Below are 20,892 nucleotides of genomic sequence, written 5' to 3'. Positions count from 1 at the left end.
GCCAAGACGCATGAAAGCTGTGATTGTAAATCAAGGTTATTCCACCAAATATTGATTTCTGAACTCTTCCTAAGTTAAAACATTAGTATTGTGTTGTTTAAAAATTAATATGAACTTGTTTTCTTTGCATTATTCCAGATCTGAAAACATTGCATCTTTTTTGTTATTTTGACCAGTTGTCATTTTCTGCAAATAAATGCTCTAAATGACAATATTTTTATTTGAAATTTGGGAGAAATGTTGTCAGTAGTTTATAGAATAAAACAAAAAATTGAATTTTACTCAAACACATACCAATAAATAGTAAAACCAGAGAAACTGATAATTTTGAAGTGCTCTCTTAATTTTTTCCAGAGCTGTACACATGCCAATAAAGCAAATTGAGGATAATGGGTGTGTGTTTGGCATTGAATGAGGCTAGATGGTCATATATGACATATATCTACTCTTAAACACATATACTGTACACATGCACACATATCTACACATACACACACACACACAGAAATCCTTCCTTTTATGTGTAGAGCATAGGGGGAACAAAAAGAAAAGAAATTAGTAAAATATATATATAATACAGTATATATACATACATATATATATTAATAATATTAATAATAATAAAGATGATGATGATGATGAGGTCATGATAATAATAGCAATAACAATAATAATACCAACACTTACAAAAATAAGTGAGATAAATAAATAAATAAATAAATATATATTAAACCTGACTAATATACACTATTTGATTTGTAAATAAAAATAATCCTAATTTTATCCTAAAATAACAATATTTTAGCAATTATATTTGCTATTATAACATGGTTGTTATATATGATTTGTTATTATAATTATGAAAAGATTTGAATTATTTTTTTTTATTTTATAATTTTGAACAACTGATACTGATACCTGCAAGGTTAAGGTATAATTGTTTACTTATATTTTCTTGATTTTATTAATTATACCTTCTTCTTTCTAATCTCGTTATTACTTTTCTTGATTTTATAATCTCATTACAATATTACTTGACGCTTTGGCAAATTGTCCTCATTATATTCATGCCAATAAAGCAAATTGAATGCATTATATTTGTTACCAGCTTTCACACTGAATGTGTTTGAGGTAAATACAGTATAAGGGAGTGGGAACCCTTCATTCTTCTCCTGAACTGATGTTTTATGTTTTCGCTATGCTTCTTCTGCATGTAAATGTTTTTAATGTTTTCTGCTCTTACTATGTTTACTGTAATTTTGAAATAAAAAAAATAAAAAAAAGTTTATGGTTTTATTTTTTAAAAGTTAATTCGCTTAACATCCTGTTTTGTTTATAGTTTTGACACTGTGACGCTCCTTATTTCCGCCCTAGGCTTTTGTGATTGGTCGAGCCACCGGCGAAACTCCATTGGCTGAGTGACGTCACGTAACTGACTGTCCTAACTGTATATTATGGTACATTATGTTACCATATACTAACGGTATGTCATACAGTACATTGGTATCCGGGAAAAATATATTGTTGGAAGCATCATTTTAACAACTTATAGCAGGGGTCAGCAACCTTTACTATCAAAAGAGACATTTTAGGAAAAAAGAAAAAAGAAGAAATCTGTCTGGAGCCGCAAAACATTTGATCATTGTGATGAAGGTAACACAGTTTATAGTCTAAGTATATAGTATATAAGTCTAATGCAGTGAGGGCCCAAGAGACAATGTACTACGGAGTATTAGGGCCACATTGAGGAAAAAAAACATCTGAGATTTTGAGAATAAAGTCATAATATTACGAGAAAAAAGTTGTAATACTACCAGAATAAAGTCATAACTTTACAAGAAAAAAGTCTTAATATTACGAGAATAAAGCCACAACTTTACGAGAAAAAAAGTAGTAATACAAGAATAAAGTCGTAATTTAACGGAAAAAAAGTTGTAATATTACGAGAATAAAGTCATATCTTAAAGAGAATAAAGTCTTAATATTACGAGAATAAAGTCATAACTTTACAAGAAAAAAAGTTGTAATATTACGAGAATAAAGTCATATCTTAAAGAGAATAAAGTCTTAATATTACGAGAATGAAGTCATAACTTTACAAGAAAAAAGTCGTAATATTACGAGAATAAAGTCATAACTTTACAAGAAAAAAGTCGTAATATTACGAGAATAAAGTTGTAACTTTAAGAGAAAAAAAATCATAATATTACGAGAATAAAGTTGTAACTTTAAGAGAAAAAAAGTCGTAATATTACGAGAATAAAGTCATAACTTTACGGAAAAAAAGTTGTAATATTACGAGAATAAAGTCATATCTTAAAGAGAATAAAGTCTTAATACTACCAGAATAAAGTCATAACTTTACAAGAAAAAAGTCGTAATATTACGAGAATAAAGTCATATCTTAAAGAGAATAAAGTCTTAATACTACCAGAATAAAGTCATAACTTTACAAGAAAAAAGTCGTAATATTACGAGAATAAAGTCATATCTTAAAGAGAATAAAGTCTTAATACTACCAGAATAAAGTCATAACTTTACAAGAAAAAAGTCGTAATATTACGAGAATAAAGTCATATCTTAAAGAGAATAAAGTCTTAATACTACCAGAATAAAGTCATAACTTTACAAGAAAAAAGTCGTAATATTACGAGAATAAAGTCATATCTTAAAGAGAATAAAGTCTTAATACTACCAGAATAAAGTCATAACTTTACAAGAAAAAAGTCGTAATATTACGAGAATAAAGTCATATCTTAAAGAGAATAAAGCCTTAATACTACCAGAATAAAGTCATAACTTTACAAGAAAAAAGTTGTAATATTACGAGAATAAAGTTGTAACTTTAAGAGAAAAAAAGTCGTAATATTACGAGAATAAAGTCATATCTTAAAGAGAATAAAGTCGTAATATTACAGGAATAAAGTCATAACTTTACGAGAAAAAAAGTTGTAATATTAAGAGAATAAAGTCATAACTTAACCAGAAAAAAAGAAAATAACACATAAAATGACTACTTTATAATATTACGACTTTATTCTCATAAACTCAGATAATTTTTTTTCCCTCAATGTGGCCCTAATACTCCGTCGTACCATCCTACCATAGACCTACAACAATGATAAATGATAAATAAAAATGTAAACACCTGATAAAGAGCTGATTTGGGACCTTTAACACACATGTATGAACTTCTTCTGAGCGGCGCGTGATAGCGGCAGTTGGTCCTCGCGCACCTCTTCATACAGCTTCAGTAACCGTTAGATAGCTACCTAGCAGAAACATGCTAACTACCAGACCTTCCACACTAGTGTTGTTGTTTTCACTGCTTCTCTGATAGTTACAGCTGGTGAACATGAACTGGGTTGGAGGTTCAAGGTAAGAGAGAGGAGGTTAGTTTAGCTAGTTGAGGTGTTAATGTTACCGTTAGTCTATAACCGTTAACTAAGCTAGTTTAGCTAAATTAGCATAGTTAAGCTAACTTAGCTTAGTTCTATTCCATTTTATTTATTTATGTTTTTTTTTGCTATTGTTTCCTTATTTAAAATGATTTCAACATCCTAAACCATAACAAATACAATAAAATACATATAATAACAGATAACTAGGTAACTGAATTGAGAAAACAAGGGAGAGGAAAAAATGGTAATAATAATAATAACAATAGTGATAATAATAATAATAATAATAACAATAGTGATAATAATAATAATAATAACAATAGTGATAATAATAATAATAACAATAGTGATAATAATAATAATAACAATAGTGATAATAATAATAATAACTATGGTAATAATGATAATAATAATAACAATGATAATAATGATAATAATAATAATAACAATAGTGATAATAATAATAATAACTATGGTAATAATGATAATAATAATAATAACAATGATAATAATAATACCAATGATAATAATAATAATAACAGTAGTGATAATAATAATAATAACTATGGTAATAATGATAATAATAACAATGATAATAATGATAATAATAATACCAATAATAATAATAATAGTGATAATAATAATAACTATGGTAATAATGATAATAATAATAACAATGGTGATAATAATAATAACAATGATAATAATAATAACAATAGTGATAATAATAATAATAACAATAGTGATAATAATAATAATAACTATGGTAATAATGATAATAATAATAACAATGATAATAATGATAATAATAACAATGATAATGATAATAATAACAATGATAATAATAGTAATAATAATAATAATAATAACAATGATAATGATAATAATAACAATGATAATAATAGTAATAATAATAATAATAACAATTATAATTATAATAACAATGGTAATAATAATAATGATAATATTAATAATAATGATAATAATAATAACAATAATAATAATAATAATAAATACAATTATTAATAATAAATAATACAATTATAAAAAGTTTTAAAAAAAACATTACTAGTACAATATTTTTTCTTTTTTCAATCCTGCTTTTTAATGTTTTACTGAAAAAATATTTCAACAACCTAAACCATAATAAAGTAATATGTACATATAATAATAATAAAATGAGAAAACAAAGTATTCAAAAAGCTTAGTTAAGCTAAGTTATCTTAGTTATGTTAACGTGAACTACTCACATTGCAGGAACCGGTTCGTGGTGAAGAATGATGCAAAAAAGCAGAGGGTGAGACAGCTGAATACAATTTCCATGACTTTACAAGACAAAAATCTTTTAATACATTGTGGTTTTGCTTTATTTCCCCCTCAGGAGTTCTTTGAAAAGAGAAAAATGCAGCAGAAGTTGAGAAACTTGGGAGTCTCTCTGCCAGCATCCCCTGGAGGCTCTAACGTTAGCTCTGGTAGTATGGACCTGGTCACTCTGTTTATAGTCAACCAGATAGCTGCTAAGAAGGACATTAAAGGTGAGAACTAGACATATATATATTTATAAGTCAATAGTTATGGTTATCAAAAGTCACAATAAAGATGCTGAAAGGGAAAATATTACATTAGTTCAGGAGAAAAATTAAGGGTACCCTCCCTTATACTGTCTTTACCTCAAACAAATTCAGTGTGAAAGTTACAGTGGTAACAAATATAATATATTTTTATTTATTTTATTTAACCTTTATTTAACCAGTAGTACTCAGACCTGGCCAAGACAGCAGCATTTAAACATACATTAAAGTTTCAGACGCCACAACATAAAACAAATGCATAATAAATACATAGCATAATATCATACAAAACACATTAAAATCTATAATATATATAATATATTCAATTTGCTTTATTGGCATGAATATAACGAGGACAATTTGCCATAGCGTCAAGTAATATTGTAATGAATTATAAAATCAAGAAAAGTAATAACGAGATTAGAAAGAAGAAGGTATAATTAATAAAATCATGAAAATATAATTAAACAATTATACCTTAACCTTGCAGGTATCAGTATCAGTTGTTCAAAATTATAAAATAAAAAAAATAATTAAAATCTTTTCATAATTATAACAACAAATCATATATAACAACCATGTTATAATAGCAAATATAATTGCTAAAATATTGTTATTTTAGGATAAAACTAGGATTATTTTTATTTACAAATCAAATAGTTATTTAATAAACCAGATCAATTATAGGCCAACTAACCAGGTTGACTGATATATACAAAAAAATCATGATGTGTTTTATAGTAATGTATCAGACTCAGAAGGTACAGCACATGAAAATGAAGTATTTTCCAAATCAAATAACACTATTGTGCAAATATGAATGTCCCGTGGCTTATTTATATGGGATCACAGACTTATGCATATGTTCATTAGTTCCTCAGTGTGGCAAAAGATTTAAGTAAACAATGTTTGTGTTTTTCAGATCCTCCGAAAGTGGCAGTTCTTGGCAGCTCTAGAGGATCCAAGCATAAGAGAAATGAGCCGCTGGTTCTCCCGATGAGCCCCTGTTCTCCGTCACAGCTGAGTCTGGTTGAGGGCGCAGTACAAGCTCAGTACAGGTAGAGCTGGAGTGTGGTTTGTATTAGCATCACCCAGGTCTATGAATGAATACTGAAAACATTACTAACATTCATTGTGGATATTCTGTGTCAACGCCTAGTGCTCAAGGGACGAGAAAAAGAAAGCATGTTATTCCACAAGGCTTCAAGTGTCGGCAGGTTAGTCACTTTCCAGCTATTCATATGGCACTTTTCTTATCTCTGTTGGGACCCTCTGGCTAAAAAGTCACTTACGTTTCTGTTCCCCAGCTGTCACCAGTGCTGGAATCAGCTTTCTCAGACAACAGCGCATCTGACTACCTGACACCTATAACCGACTCCCTCAGCCCCTTCTCCTCCACCTCATCAGCTTCCTCAGGCCAAGGTGGTGTTGCGAAGTATTTTCTCTCACAAATTAAATTACGCAATGATAACTGTGCATGAGTGTATTTTATACAATCTGTCAATTTAAGCCAAATCAAACTGGTCTCCTCAGGAATGTTCCCCCTGCAGCTGAACCTCCAGCAGAGAGGCCAGACGCAGGCACAGCTACCTCCCCGCTGCTCCCCTCGCCTCTGGGACACCTCAGGGCTGGAGCAAACCAAGGTAGTAAAAAAGGGAATATTATTTTTGAAATGAATATCTCACAGAATATTTTCAAAGTATCAAAGTGTGACAGCGTCTTCCCAAATATGATGCCACTTTAATTTCCAATCTAATTTTATTTCCGTTAGTTTCAGCCTTTCTCCCAGCCCAGAGGTATGACAGACTGTGTCCCCTGGTCCTGTGGATCCAACCCACCTCTCTACCAACTGGAGACACCCACAGCAGCTCGAGTCCTGTTTACAAGTCCAGAGCCAGAGTGAGACTTATATTTGATGGATTATTTTCTCTCTGTCATTTTTGTTATAAGCACTCAAATCACACGTGCGTTGTCACAGTAACACAGAGGCCGGGGACCAAGCGAGACGTGAGGTCATCTTCTCTCTCAACCAACCAGAGGACAAGGAGACCCTGTTGGACTTCACTCTCAACCAGTCAGAAACTGAGCAGCAGTTTGAGGGAGATGTCTTCAGGGGCTTCAGTACTGAAGAATGTGAAAGAAAAGGTGAATACTGCTTGAAACTTTGACGCAACCACAGCGACTTCCTTGTTAAGGTTTAACATGAAATTTGATTTCAGGTTCTCATTTTGGGAGCGGAACATCAAAGATATACCTCAAAGATGAAACACCAGCCACATCTTCAGCACCACAGTAGGTTTATACACATGAAATATCTTCTTCTTTTTTTTAAATCACTGATATGTAATATGATTTTTTCTTATGTTTCTCTTCACTGTCAGAACTGTTCCTGACCCACAGTGCATGGAAGTGGAGGGAAGCGACATCATACATGTGAGTGTTAAGTTAGCCTTTTATCACCACCCGGTGGCAGATTTTGTAACTGCAACAGCACCGACATTGAAGTGAAAGAAAACAAACAATAAATATCTGCTTGACGATTAAGAAAATGTATCCTGGTTCTCCAATCATTATGAACTGTTTTATAAAGCACCAGTTCCCAACCTGGGGTCCCGACCCCACAAGGGGTCGCCAAAGTTCCACGGAGGGGGTTGCGAGGTCTTGATTTTCCTTGAAAAGTCCCAGGACTAAAATTACCCGGAACTTCTCGGTGGAAACTCGACTCAAGACAACTTTTTAAAAAAAATATAGACAGTTAGCCTGTATCTCAGCATTTCGTTAATTTCTGTGAGGAAAACTAAATTAAATTGTTATTTTTAAAATTTGGATTATTATTTAAGATATAAACTATGGCCAAGCGTCAGGGAGAAGAAAACACTCAATTTGTCAATAAGAAATAATCCTATTAAGTAAGTATAATTGTTAAAGAAATTACAATTTAAAAGATACGTAATACAGACAGAGATTTGTATTAAAAGTTCCTAAAAAATAACAGGAAAACTCATCTCCGATGCAATATTCACAGGAAATAATCTGCTCAAAATTCATCCAAATCGCTCATTTTACGCAAACATCCTGCAGTAATTCACTATTTGGGTTGATTGTACAATTTATCAGTTGTTCTGTACCGTTATTGTTATGCATTGAATATAATATGAAATATCCATAAAATGTCACTTAGTTGAGGGTTATCAGTTTACTCAATGATGGGAACCAAACGGTTGGGAACCACTGGTATAGAGCTACTAAAAGTATTTATAAATGTATCCTGATAGAGTTATACAAGATACTATGCCATGTTGATGATGTGGGCAGCTGCAGTTTTACATGTTAATTCTGTTTTATTCACAGCTCTCCAACTGCACTGACGTGGACTTTTGTAAGTTTCTCAAGGATCTCCAATTAAGCTAATTGTGTATATGCTGGCAAAAGACAATAAATTGAATAGATGTTGGGTTTTTTTCCTCTCCTGCAGCATGTCTGGAACACAACAGCGGCCCCATGAATGGCTGCGAATACTCGCCAAGTTACTCTTGTAGGAGAGGTTACCTCAGTTCAGACTCGGATGACGTAAGTTAAGTTGCACTTAGAAGTTTTTGTCCAGCTTGCCGTTGTACTGGGACTACAGAATCACCTCAGAGTAAAACAGTTAAAGCCGCAGTAAAGTTTAGTCTAATATTTGACTGCATTGTTTTAAATTAAATAAAATAAAATAAAATAAAATTAAATCAGCACTGTGCCAGTGACTGCAGCCATCATTTTTGAACACATCATCGTTATTGAACATGCACAGGTGCAATAGAAACAATCCTCCAATCCGCACCTGTCAGCAATAGTTAATAGGGGTGTAACGATACGTCGATATATGGATTCGGTGATCGACAATCCAATATCCATACAAAATGAAAACATCGATTGAATCGGATCAAAATCGTATCGTGGCAGACTTTGTGATCTCATTAAATATCATATTGTTGTCCAAAGGATCTATATAATATCCTATTGTGATGAAACTTGTGATTTACACCCCTAATAGTTAGCATTCATTTCTGAATTTCACAACACCACACATCAGTAACTGTTCTCTTTAGCAACATCTAACATCTAACACTTTTCTAACTGTATTTTAGGAGGAAGAATGCTGTCAGCCATGTCTCCTCCAGGCCGCCTCTTCATATATGGACCAAGCCTGTTGTGCAGATATCCTAAACCCGAACCAGGGGAATCCACAACAAAGGCCCACCAAGCATCCCAGGCCTCCCACCCCGCTCCCAAAACCCCAAATGAACATCAGAGATAATCGCAAAATTATGGAGAACGTAGTTTTCCAAGTTAAAGCATCAGGAAGTAACAGCAGCACGGCTCAGTTTGCATCTCCACAAGCTCAAACTCAAAGCTCAGCGTGCAAATGCAAGAAAACACCCGGTGAAAGTCGAGATGCGGGAACTCAAACAGTCTACAACCCCACAGCTGAGACGCATGATGCCTCGACTCAGTGCAGCGTTGTTGTGGACGTTGTTGCAACTGAAGCCACTGGGTTGTGCCTACCACCTGTTGATGTGTCGGTGCAGCATCCAGCCACAGGGAGGCAAACTGATACCGCTGCAAAGCCACAAGCACCTCCATCAGGGAAGGCAAGGAGAGGAGAGAAACCCTGGACCGAGAAGAAACCCAGGGGCGGTTCTCTATCAGGCAGCAGCGTTATAAACAAACACACTGATGGCAGAGTGAGACCCATAAACCCCTTTCTGGATGCTCTGAGCATCACTGGTGGAAGAGGTATAACATGAAAGTGAACTCATTTCATGTGTTAATTAAGAAACATATTTACATTATTCATTGTTTATATTCAGCAAATTCCACCGACTAATACAGAAATGAATGTTTTCTGCTCTTATTTGTGATTTAGGTAAGGAGAATAGAGAGGGCAGAGAGGAGAGAGGGCAACAAGAAAATGGCCATGTGATGAAAGACCTCTCAATCGAAGCGAGAGAGGAGGTCACATCTGGCATCCGGGCCAACGGACTCTCAGAGGAGGCCGAGACACTCCAGGAAATAGCTGACATCTTGCTCCTGCTCAAACAGAAAAGGGAAGTAAGATAGATTTAAAAAAAAAAAAAACTGTTCCGTGCATGTTTTTATACAAACCGTTATTGTTTTAAGCACATAAACCATATTAAATATTCAAAGTGTTTGTTCTAAGTGTTATGAAATAAAGCCCAAAAGCGTTCACTCCGATTCATAAGTTTATTTCTTTCCCCGTATACACGTTCAAGTGTTAAGATTTCATGAAGATATTGACTTTTTTAATAGAATATAAACTCTAGCAAAACATATACAGCTGGAACAATAATCAAATATACAGCACTCGTTTTTATTGGTATTTTTGTAGTTCCTCGTAAACTGTAGAAACACACGTAGTTGGTTCACATAGAAAAAGAATTGCGACCATTTTTCACCAGAAGTACACATTGACAGCGTTAACACGACTGGATGTCAACAGCTGGAACAATCACGCTAATATATTTGGTCAACACAAGTTTAATTACACAATCTGTGTTAATGCATGGAGCTTTATCTGTGTGTTTTAATTCCTGTTATAATACTTTGAGTACAAAACTAGTGTGTGTGGTTTTTAAGACAGAACAGATAATACCATCACATTCTGAATTATACTTTTCTCCATCTTTAAACTTAAATTGTATTACTGTCTTGCCATTTATGAGCATAATATGTTACTAATTCCTCTTATACTGATTAATAATTCCCATAGGCATCCATATGTACGTGTGACACCTCGACAATACCAAAAAATATCACAATACTCGATGCAAATACTTCATTCGACTTTGACGGGGTCACTGAAAATATCCTTATTGTGCCGCAGCTGTTTGATGAACAGCTTCTTATTTGAAAAGTTATATTAAAAAGAGGTATTATATCTTATTAATTCATGATGGGTTGGGACCCACGTGTCAAAAAATGACGGGCCTGTTTAGTGCCTTGTTTTGTTTTTGTTACACAAAGATACTCCGTAATCTACCTTCAAACTGTTTTTTGCTACACAGAAAAAAATCTATGTATATTTGACTAACAAGGTGCACAATTTTTACAATTTTTTTACAAAACGACAGTGGCAAATTACGCGAAAGCCTCGACCTTTGACACGAGAACCACATAAATGATATGCTCTGCTATTTGTACATAAGGCTATGAAGGAAGACAAAATCAAAAATACATGAAATTATAGTAAAAAAAACATTCCATCACGGGTGAAAATGTAAAATATGTACATGTCAAATAAGGGAAAAAAAGCTATAATATATCCATTTCAGGGATTTGGACTGAAAAACGGCCAGCAGGGACCTTCACAATACACACAGGCACTAATATGATCATGTTTAGGATGGCATTACATACTTAGAAGATCATAAAACCATCGTTTTAGTCTACCGCTTTCTTTGCTGTACCCAGGTTTATAACATGGGCTCATAGTTTAGGTGACACGAGACGGTACTCTCCATAGTATTATGTTAAAAACTGCCATTTTTAGAGGCAGGTAAGCAACAGAATTGCAGGCCTAAAACTTAAAAAACAGACTATGCTCAAGCAATTAGTACAAAAAATATTTAAATAAATAAATAGCAACTTTTATTCCTTTCAGTGCTACTAGATTGGTGAGTGGTTTTGTTTAGGCACCAACTGACAATACAAGTTTTCTAAACTCGGAACAATATACTGTACATCTCTGGTGTTTGCTTTTCATAAAAAAAACAACAATATCAGAACGACCACGAACTAAGACATAAGTCATCAGATGAGGAACCGACATTAGTGCGCTATGCTACAAGCTTAAAACAACATGTAACTTGAGATGTGTTTCATATAGAAAGGCATAATGGTTCTATAGATACACGACGAGAAGTCACAACTGCTGTCGTGTCGACGAAAAGTTTCGTAACCGGACGCACGAACCTGGTTTTCAACACCACGTTTACTGTAACTTTGCTGTAGGATGGCTGTACACTACGTACAACATCGTGTATAAATGATATTTAGTCAACAAATGTACAAAATATTAGGAACATCTTCCTGATGCTGAGCCGCAGCCTCTGCCATCTGTGTCCCTTGTATTTTGTACATGCAGTGTTGTTCAACAGTCATTTTGTAGTTTAGATATTTGTGGTGCGTGGTTGAAGATTCAGCTGTCTACTAAAAGCAGGTTTGACTCCAGATTTGGCGTCAAGTTCACACCTCATTTCAGAGAATAGGCCGACAAATGCATGAGTGTGTTTGGATACATCAGACCGGCAATACGTCATCCAGAGTAGGCTCACATGACAACGCCCCCTTTTGGGGGGAAAACAATCCTGTGTCCCTCACAGACGGTAACAGAGTAAACAGAAGAAGTTGAAAGATGTCTCCAAACTTCTACTTTAAACAAACCGGTAATAGTGATAACGCTATGCCGAAGAGTTGCTGTATAGTTGGTTGCACCAACAATGAATCCAAAAACGCTGATTTGTTCCCCTGCCATGTCCTAAAAAAGATCTAATAGAGGAGCTGTATGGCTCCAAGCTATAGACCAGACCAGCATGGTGTCATCGCCGAGGCTGCGCTCCCTTTTGGGGGTAAAGAAACTTGCTGTCACAGGAGAGAAAACGTCAAAACGCTGTTGATTTGAGGGACATATGATATGTGAATAATCACTCAGTGTGGTAAACCACTAAATGATGCTGGTGACAGTGACTAGCATGGCTAGCTAACGTTAGCTTGGGTGTGAGGCTGCTGCAGTAATACAGTCATACATTAACGTTAGCAGCATCAGACTGTCGTCTCCAACTAAATCTAAGCCTATAGATCAAACAGTTGGATATTAACGCGTTGGTTATTTACAGACAACACTTAGCCTAACGTGATTCAATCATATCTGTATAGAAGTCTGGATAAGCAAATACTGTGTTAGACGGGGGAAGACTGAAGGGACATGACGGCGATCAGCATCAGGCAAGATCGCTAAATAATTATTAGACGTGTATAAAACAAACGTTTGTTTATCAAGAGATGAATGCATACAAATCTTTGGGTTTTCTTTCCCACAAAAGGGGGCGCGGCCTTGACTTTTTGTGAATCACCCGTATGTGCCGGTCTGATGTATCCCTGTATTGGAAGGGAACTCACTCACATTATGATACAAGCATAAAAGGCCTTCTTAACCTCATCGTGAGGGTAACCAGTGGCTCCTCAGCTCACACACAACAACAACAAAAGAAAGATATTACACTCAGCGATCACCGAAGCTAACTAAAACTCAAACTCTCCCTAGTCCACGTCGGATGCGTCGTTGTCCGATAGATGGTAGTTCGAACCTTTGACTCGGATGTATTCAACCTGCCGCGCCTCGTCCGAATCGGAGACGCCGCAGGAGCAGAGCTGGTTTTCGAACAGCGCTTCGATCTCCTCCAGGCGGCGGCCTTTGGTCTCCGGCAGGCAGCCGTAGACGAAGAAGAAGCCCAGCAGAGCCATGCTGGAGTAGAGGAAGAAAGCTCCTAGGGAATGGTTAGAAAAACAAAAGAACACAGCGTCACTGAAGACCAACAAACGAGAGGAACACGCTGGCGTGGCTTTTGAGAGCAGTGTCGCTTTTTATAAATGAGTTCATTCATCTATAGAAAAAGAAACACTGGTGGATCCTGAAGGCAGTTGGATGCTGACTGCCCACAAACCTCTACGGAGATGTGTGTGTGTGTGCTGGCAAATGTTTTACCAAATTGAAATGTTACTTCCAGGCTGCTGGTCACCACACGATAACGTTAAAGTAGAAGTTCCACTGTCACAATGGCTTACTACACCTAAAAACGTGTTCACACAGAGACAGAAGTTTAATGAGATTTCCTGACCGCTGTGATCTCTATTTTCTCCTTGTCAAAGCAGACATTTTTAAGTGCATTATGCTAAATACAATTACCATTTCTATAGCAACGTCGAACAATTCTTATAAACTGGAGTGAGCGGATGAACGACTCAGAAATCAATCATTAACCCTGTTGCAGCTCAGGATGCCTCCGCAACACTAACGGAGGAGGTGTGGAAGGAGAAAAAGGTTGGAAACACATCAGGGTATCAATCAGCTGTCACCTGCTTTGCTGGTTTTGACGTATCGTATAGATGTATGATATGTTACACAAGATGTGCTGAGAGGTTTGACGGAATAAGATGAAGACTGACAGCACTGATTGCTGCTGGTAATTGCTCCTGACAGGAAGTGTCATGAAATTACATGAGCTGAAGTTTGACTGGATTTATAAAAGAAAGAAAATCTCTTCCACAGAAAAATAAAAAATAAATTGGTTTGTTCAGAATTTCTGCAGCCCAGAAACTGACCGTAGTAGGTGAAGTACTGAGCCAGGTGGAGGAAAGTGAGGGACACCAGGATGTTGAAGGTCCAGTTGACTCCGGCAGCGCAGGCGTTGCCTGTGCTCCTCGCCCACAGAGGGTAGATCTCTGAGTTGATGGTCCACGGCATCGGGCCCATCCCTGAGAGAGATGAGATGAGAGCCTTATTATCAGAGGATGGAGAAGTATAGTATGTCATCTACAATTCCATGACAAATGGGCAAACTCCATCTGCTGAGGAGGATTGCATGACATGATTGAAAGCTCCAGAGCAGCTTCCTAATGGACCTTGTGGTGAGAGTGATGTTTCCTGGGTCAAGAAGGAACCTCCCATCTCAACTTGCATATTGTAGCTTTAAAGGGGTAGTTTGTTTTGAGGTGTGTATGAGGTACTTATCCACAGTCTGCGTATTACCTTCAGTAGATGACAGTCAGCACGCCGCCAGCTTGTTGAAGCAGACAGGAGTTACTGCACATTGCCGTCAGACAGCCCTTTCTAACGGGGAACTGAAGCCGTTGCATCCATCAATGCTCTCACAAAAGCCACCAGACTCCATTGAATAAACCTGTAATTTTAACCTCGCACAACACGGGGAGTTGCTGGTCTACCACTGCCTCGATATGTCAGTTTGTTTGTGCTATTGTGTGACTCTGGTGAATGTGAACTAACAAAAGTACCTCATACAACCCCACTTCAAAACACCTGAACTATCCCTTTAAAGTAAATAGCACAATATTTGATGTTAAATTTAACACAGCAATGTGAACAAAACCTGATTTTAGATCGAGTGACACTGAAATGACAAGTGTACCTGGAGCGAAGGCAGCCAGGTAGAGGACCAGACCCAGTAAAACCAGCCAGGAGTAGGACGTGGGACAGTAGTTGTAGGCCCAGTAGGTCTGATCTCTCATCAAGCTGGAGTTGGAGCATCTGGAAGAGGGAGGCACACACTCATTAAGCTTTTATCAATCACTCCTGACACTCGACCAGGGGTCAGCAACCTTTACAATCAAAAGAGAGCCTAGACCTACAACAATGATAAATAAAAATGAAAATGTAAACAAAAAACAGTTATTCATTTCCATTTTTAAAAATCCACAGGGAGCCACTGGAGAGGAGCTAAAGAGCCATATGTGGCTCCGGAGCCGCAGGTTGCAGACCCCCTGCACTAGACTCTAAATATATATTCTCATCCTATGTTATCCAAACGTTTTTCCACCACAGCGTATCCCCCCCGCCTGCTACATCCTAAACACATACTCGTGCAGCATCCTGTGACTCACCTGCCCCATGCTGCTTGCTCGGTGGAGGCCTTGTTGACGGGCACACAGGAGGAGGTGAGGAGCGCCGAGGCGTTCTCACGGTAACAGTAGCCACATCCTGGGTCCAGCATGCACGGCTCACACAGCCTGCGAGCCAAATGGCACACACATTAGCTATAATTTCCCCTGAACACAATCAATCAATCGTACTGCCTGGTAGCTATTGGAGTCATATTCCTTTACTTTTCACAAACATAAAAGTATAGTATTGAGTTACATCTGCCTATAGGCTACCAATACTGTTGATCCCAGCACAGATACTTCATTTCACAAGGGCACATTGCAGTTCCATCAGGTTTGTTGCTGTTGTTGTTATCTTGATGGAAGGGAATGAAATGTGTGTTTTGTTTTCAGAGGTCTATTTTTGCAGGCTGCAGCCTCCCCGTGTGCAGGGCACCTTGCTCTAATTTCACACTGAGGTCAACTAGATATAAATAAAACTGTGTATTATCACCGGTTGTGGAGTTTTCTCCTTGATTGTAAAAACTATTATTCTGTGGAGATCTGACTAATTGCCCTTTTTTCTTGTGTGTGTTTACAGTGTGTTTATCTGTACTAAAATAAACTGCACTTTGTACAATTTCCCCCGCTGTGTGGAAGCTGGCCCCGGATGCTACTATCTCAGTTTAGGTGAACATTAGCAGCTCCGCCCTGCTCTTTAGTAGATTTTTGGAAAGTTTAAACCCCATCATACTTTACTAATTCTCGGACTTAACCAGGCGGCAACCTCCGGGTCTGAGAAGTGAAGCCAATGCTGAAGTGTCTTAAACTTGCATTCTTTCTACTAGCCAGCAGGGGGCGAGCCTACTTCTCATTTGATTTATTACCTCAGTAAACATTGTAAACATGAGTTTATGGTCTCAATCACTAGTTTCAAGTCTTCTTCAATACAGCATGATGTCCATTTAGTAAATGATGGTCCCATTTAGAGTCAAATAGACCATAAAGCAGGGGATGCTTTAGGGCGTGGCTACATTGTGATTGACAGGTCACTACCACGGCTTTGTCCGGTCTGGGAGTTGTCCGTGTTTTCATTTGACAACTTTAACCCTTTCACAGTGTGTTTTCACTTCATGAAATTTAACTGTAACATTTTGGTCGCCTAAAAATGTCTTATTCAGCGTTCGGTTGTACGTAGCTCCACCTTCTCGTGTCACTTCTGGTTGCAAAAAACAAGATGGCAATTGCCAAAAAACAAGATTGCGATGGGCGAAGGCTTCGAAACAGCAGTCCACAAACCAATGGTTGACGTCACGGTGACTACGTCCACTTCTTATAGACACTCTATGGACTTAACTAGCTCCACACTGCAACACAAAAACAATGCTGCTTCTTCTTTTTCATGTCTGGCTCAACATCAAGTATGAATCCATCAACTGCACGGTCATTTATCGATTTAAAGATAGCATATCCGAGAGATTGCGTCAGTAGCCTACAGTCAATCCCCCACTGGAGACACCTTAAGAATACACTCCTTAAATAAATGAGACGTCCCGTCCACAGAGAGAGGCCTCTGCAGAGGAGATGTGTGGGCTTGTGTGGAGTAAAGTGAACTCAATGAAGCCACTACAGTGTGGTAAAAGCACTCATCTCTTCAAATTACCCGTGTGTTGGTGTGTGTTACAGCGTGTGGGTGCCGGACAGCGAGTCCATTAGGCGTTGTTTGTTGTTATGATGAAAGAGCGTCGTTACACACGAGCTTCATCTTGTCTCTGCGTAAGTGAGAGTAAATTGGGACACGGAGGCATCTGATCTCCAAAAACACACTCTCTGTCTGTGTTTGCCCTTTTGTGGCGACAATGAAGTGAATTGTAGCCTCATTCGGCCTGAAGGTTTTGGGAGATGATAAAAAGTCATATAGACAAGAACAATATTTACCCCGGCATCTTTACAGTACTGTTTCCATGACAACCCATTGTTTTTTTCCCTGCTATTAATAAACCAGTCAGAGGAAACACAGAATAAAACGTCTTCTGCTGGGTAAAGCGCACAAATCTGACCTGGCACTAATTTCCACCTCGAGATCCGTACTAATGTATGTGTGAAAACTTGCGATAGCTTCACCACAAATATCCTTTTAGCAAGAGTTTTATCCTCCGAAGCTCTCCACCACTGAGAGTGCTCTCCAGGATTGATAGTCTGACACTGTAAAGTATTGAGTGCTTTTACAAAAAGAGCAGACGTGCTCTGAGGTGAACAGCGGTCTTGCCATAGCTCTCTCTGTTTTCATCTATACCTGTGTGCATAATGTGACATAATGGCACTTAATATCAACCCCCTAGTGAAGAGCTGGTGGAGAGGGGGATAAAACAGCAGAGCAATCTTTATCAATCCTTTGGTATGCTTATAAAAAGTGTCTAATTGTTAAATAAATGTATGCAGCTTCGTCTTCGGAGGACACCTGGATGTTGAATTCATATCTAAACACCGTAAAGCTCCTTTTTTATTTATATCTTTGGGATTACAATTAGCATTGGGAGTAATTTAAAGGGCTCAAACTAATCATTCCCGGTCCTGAGTCAGTTTTAAACAGCTTCCTTGGATTGTAAAATCATGATTTGTTCTGTAAATAGTTTTTGCTTATGGTTTGTAATAAGGGTAGATGAATAAGTGCTCATTGTTTCATAGCAGAGGAGCCAGCAGCAGCAGCTTAAAGAGGACTTATTATGCTTTTTCCCTTTCCTTTAGTGTGTTATATAGTTTTTTTGAGCATATTAACGGTCTGCAAAGTTACAAAGCCCAAAGTCCACGCCAAAGGGAGTTACTCTCCAACACAGAAGCACTGCTCCTGAACCGCCTGAAACACCTCGCTTGAAGTCCCGCCTTTTCTTCCGTAACGTGGTGATGTCACCAAGTAACACATTTGCATAATACCAAGCCCCCAGGAAGTGCGCCGGCCATCGATCCGGACTTTTGTGGGGGCCAAACGGCGGTACTGCAACTTCTGTGTCAGTCACGTGATGCATTGGGCCCAAAAATACTTTTCCCCATAGACTTACTTTGGGAAAAAGCTCAAACAGAGCGTTTCAGACAGAGGGTGAAAAGAGGTGCTGCAGCACAGCGGGTATGAGAAAAATAAAGTGTTTTTTGTACAATAAAGAATGTAAACATGTTCCAGTAGAAACCTAAAATACAAGTATGCACCTGAAAATAATAATAATGATAGGTCCTCTTTAATGAATGCTACTTGGAACCAAAGTGAACTCTACACGTATGTACTCACTGGTATTTGGAGCAGGTAGAGTTGGCCATAGATGGGTCTAACGGGTGGAAGGTGACAGGAGGACTGTGCTGGGCAGACATCAGGAAACCAACAGCCAGCAGACTCAAACTCAAACATGTACCTGTTGAAAAAAAATGACAACACATAACATGCAAGAAGGACTGTTCGGATCTGTGGACATCACTACCTGATGATGTGGACATTCTGAGTGAGTTACCTATAATGCTGCCCAGGGTGAGCTTCCTGCGCCCCACTTTCTCCACCAGCCACACTCCCAGCAGGGTAAAGAGGAAGTTGGTTAGGGTGGTGAGTCCGGCCAACCAGATCGCCAGCCTGTCGTCCCGCACTCCTGACATCTGCAGGATGGTGGCGCTGTAGTACCTGTGGAACACAAAGACAGAAAATAACCAATGAGTTACTGTCGTTGTGACATTTAAACAACACTTTCTCCAGTCTAAAAGTGGAAAATGGTCCTTTTTTATACCAGATAAAGAGCTAAAGAGCAGAAAAATTAAAGGATTATTGTGGGAACATGGCAATTGCAATAAGTCCGATGGGGCAACAGATACGAGCAGATTATCAGAGAGGTTGTAAAGAAGTCAACAGATTAGCCTGATTATTTAAAGGAACAGTTTGACATTTTAGGAAACACACATTCACTTTCTTACCAAGAGTTCCGCCAGATTCACATCAGGCAGTGACGAAGTGCGGCTCGCAAAGGCTAGAAACGTGGAAACAGCTAGTCTGATTCAGTCCAAACCTCCCTTAAAACATTGTATTGTTTTTACCCTTTGGTTTTTGCTGTTTCCCGATGTCTTTATGCTAAGCTAAGCTAACTGGCAGCGTACAAACATGAGAGTGGTATCTTTCGAAGTCGCCCCAAAAAAGCAAATTAGAGTATTTCCCAAAATGCTGAACCACTGCTTTAAACCACTTTATTTGGAGGTAAAAAAAAGTGTGTCCACCCAAAATAGTCAGTAACTAGAGTGGCACTCGGGGAGCGCAGACCTCCGCCAAGCTGCCCGAGTACGATTGCCCCCCCTCTCCATTCAGCTTGCACCATCATCCACGTGTATTTGTGTTTATGTTGCGATCAGCTGAACGTAGCTGAACGTCTCTGTCCATCCCTCTGCTGGCAGAAGGAAAGAGGCGGTGTGATGCATGTCCTAAAGCCTGTGGTGTTAATGCACAGGCTGAGCGTAGTTATTAAGAAAAATTCCCGAAACCGGATCATGATCCGGATCGCCACCAAAGTCTAATGGATTGTTCATTGAGCCACACCCCACGCCTCCAAAAAATGTCATTCAAATCCATCACAGACTTTTGGAGTTATCCTGCTAACGGACAAACAAACCAACAAACCAACATCGGTGAAAGCATAACCTCCTTCCTAGGCCTTCTTGCTTGGCGGAGGTAATAATTCTACCACAATTATCCTTACTACATAAATATCTTTGCAGTAATAATACACAAGTTTCAAAAAAATACTTTAAATAACTAAACATATGACATCATGAGTCGAGACAAGTCAACAAACCAACCATAACTTCTCTTCTTGAGAGCCCAAACACTCATCCACCAATCACAGCCTCTCTACTTGAGTACCAGCCACTCATGTTAGCAATCAGCTATAAATAGTCTCTCACCAGTCACTTTCAATGGCTCTCCCTCTCTTTCCCCCCCTCTCTGTTCTCATACAGTATAATTATACTTGCAACTCTGGCACCATGTTGCTCCACGTAGGCAGATTACCTCCCAATCATCATCAACAAGGCTCTAAACAGACCGCGGTCAACAGCTGGATGGGGTCCATTTCCCCCACTTCAATTATGATGCCGTGATGGCTGCACAACCACATAAACCTGCAAGGATTTGATTCAAGGTGTCCCTATATATATATATATAACTCTCACCCACAAAGGATGTACACAAGCTGTATATAAATAGTAAACCCGTAGAGAATGCAAATACAAAGAAG

At 37.8% G+C, this 20,892-nt stretch overlaps 2 protein-coding genes across 2 annotated transcripts in view; one reads left to right on the top strand and one right to left on the bottom strand.

Moving 5' to 3' along the window:
* The first annotated feature begins 3,216 nt into the window (after nt 1–3,216).
* Nucleotides 3,217–10,204, top strand: redic1 (regulator of DNA class I crossover intermediates 1). The gene is made up of 15 exons (XM_074626356.1): nt 3,217–3,378; nt 4,659–4,698; nt 4,783–4,936; nt 5,895–6,030; nt 6,132–6,189; nt 6,280–6,394; nt 6,506–6,615; nt 6,744–6,871; nt 6,951–7,117; nt 7,192–7,264; nt 7,354–7,405; nt 8,324–8,351; nt 8,448–8,542; nt 9,103–9,751; nt 9,882–10,204. The coding sequence occupies exons 1-15, from the start codon at nt 3,356–3,358 to the stop codon at nt 10,073–10,075; spliced, it is 2,022 nt and encodes a 673-aa protein (XP_074482457.1). The 5' UTR covers nt 3,217–3,355; the 3' UTR covers nt 10,076–10,204.
* A 1-nt stretch (nt 10,205) lies between these two features.
* Nucleotides 10,206–20,892, bottom strand: part of LOC141762299 (proton myo-inositol cotransporter-like) — a 73,460-nt gene continuing 62,773 nt past the window's right edge. Inside the window, exons 5-10 of the mRNA XM_074626357.1 lie at nt 19,132–19,295; nt 18,915–19,035; nt 15,653–15,778; nt 15,181–15,299; nt 14,357–14,509; nt 10,206–13,521 (exon numbers count right to left, since the gene is read on the bottom strand). Coding sequence (XP_074482458.1) covers nt 13,295–13,521; nt 14,357–14,509; nt 15,181–15,299; nt 15,653–15,778; nt 18,915–19,035; nt 19,132–19,295 — 910 coding nt within the window. The 3' untranslated portion in view covers nt 10,206–13,294. The remainder of the gene's footprint in view (nt 13,522–14,356; nt 14,510–15,180; nt 15,300–15,652; nt 15,779–18,914; nt 19,036–19,131; nt 19,296–20,892) is intronic.

The sequence above is a fragment of the Sebastes fasciatus genome, chromosome 23 (genome assembly GCF_043250625.1).
Source record: "Sebastes fasciatus isolate fSebFas1 chromosome 23, fSebFas1.pri, whole genome shotgun sequence".
Classification (NCBI taxonomy): domain Eukaryota; kingdom Metazoa; phylum Chordata; class Actinopteri; order Perciformes; family Sebastidae; genus Sebastes; species Sebastes fasciatus.
Note: the sequence above shows the minus strand (reverse complement) of the source record. Positions and strands in the feature narration are given on the sequence as shown.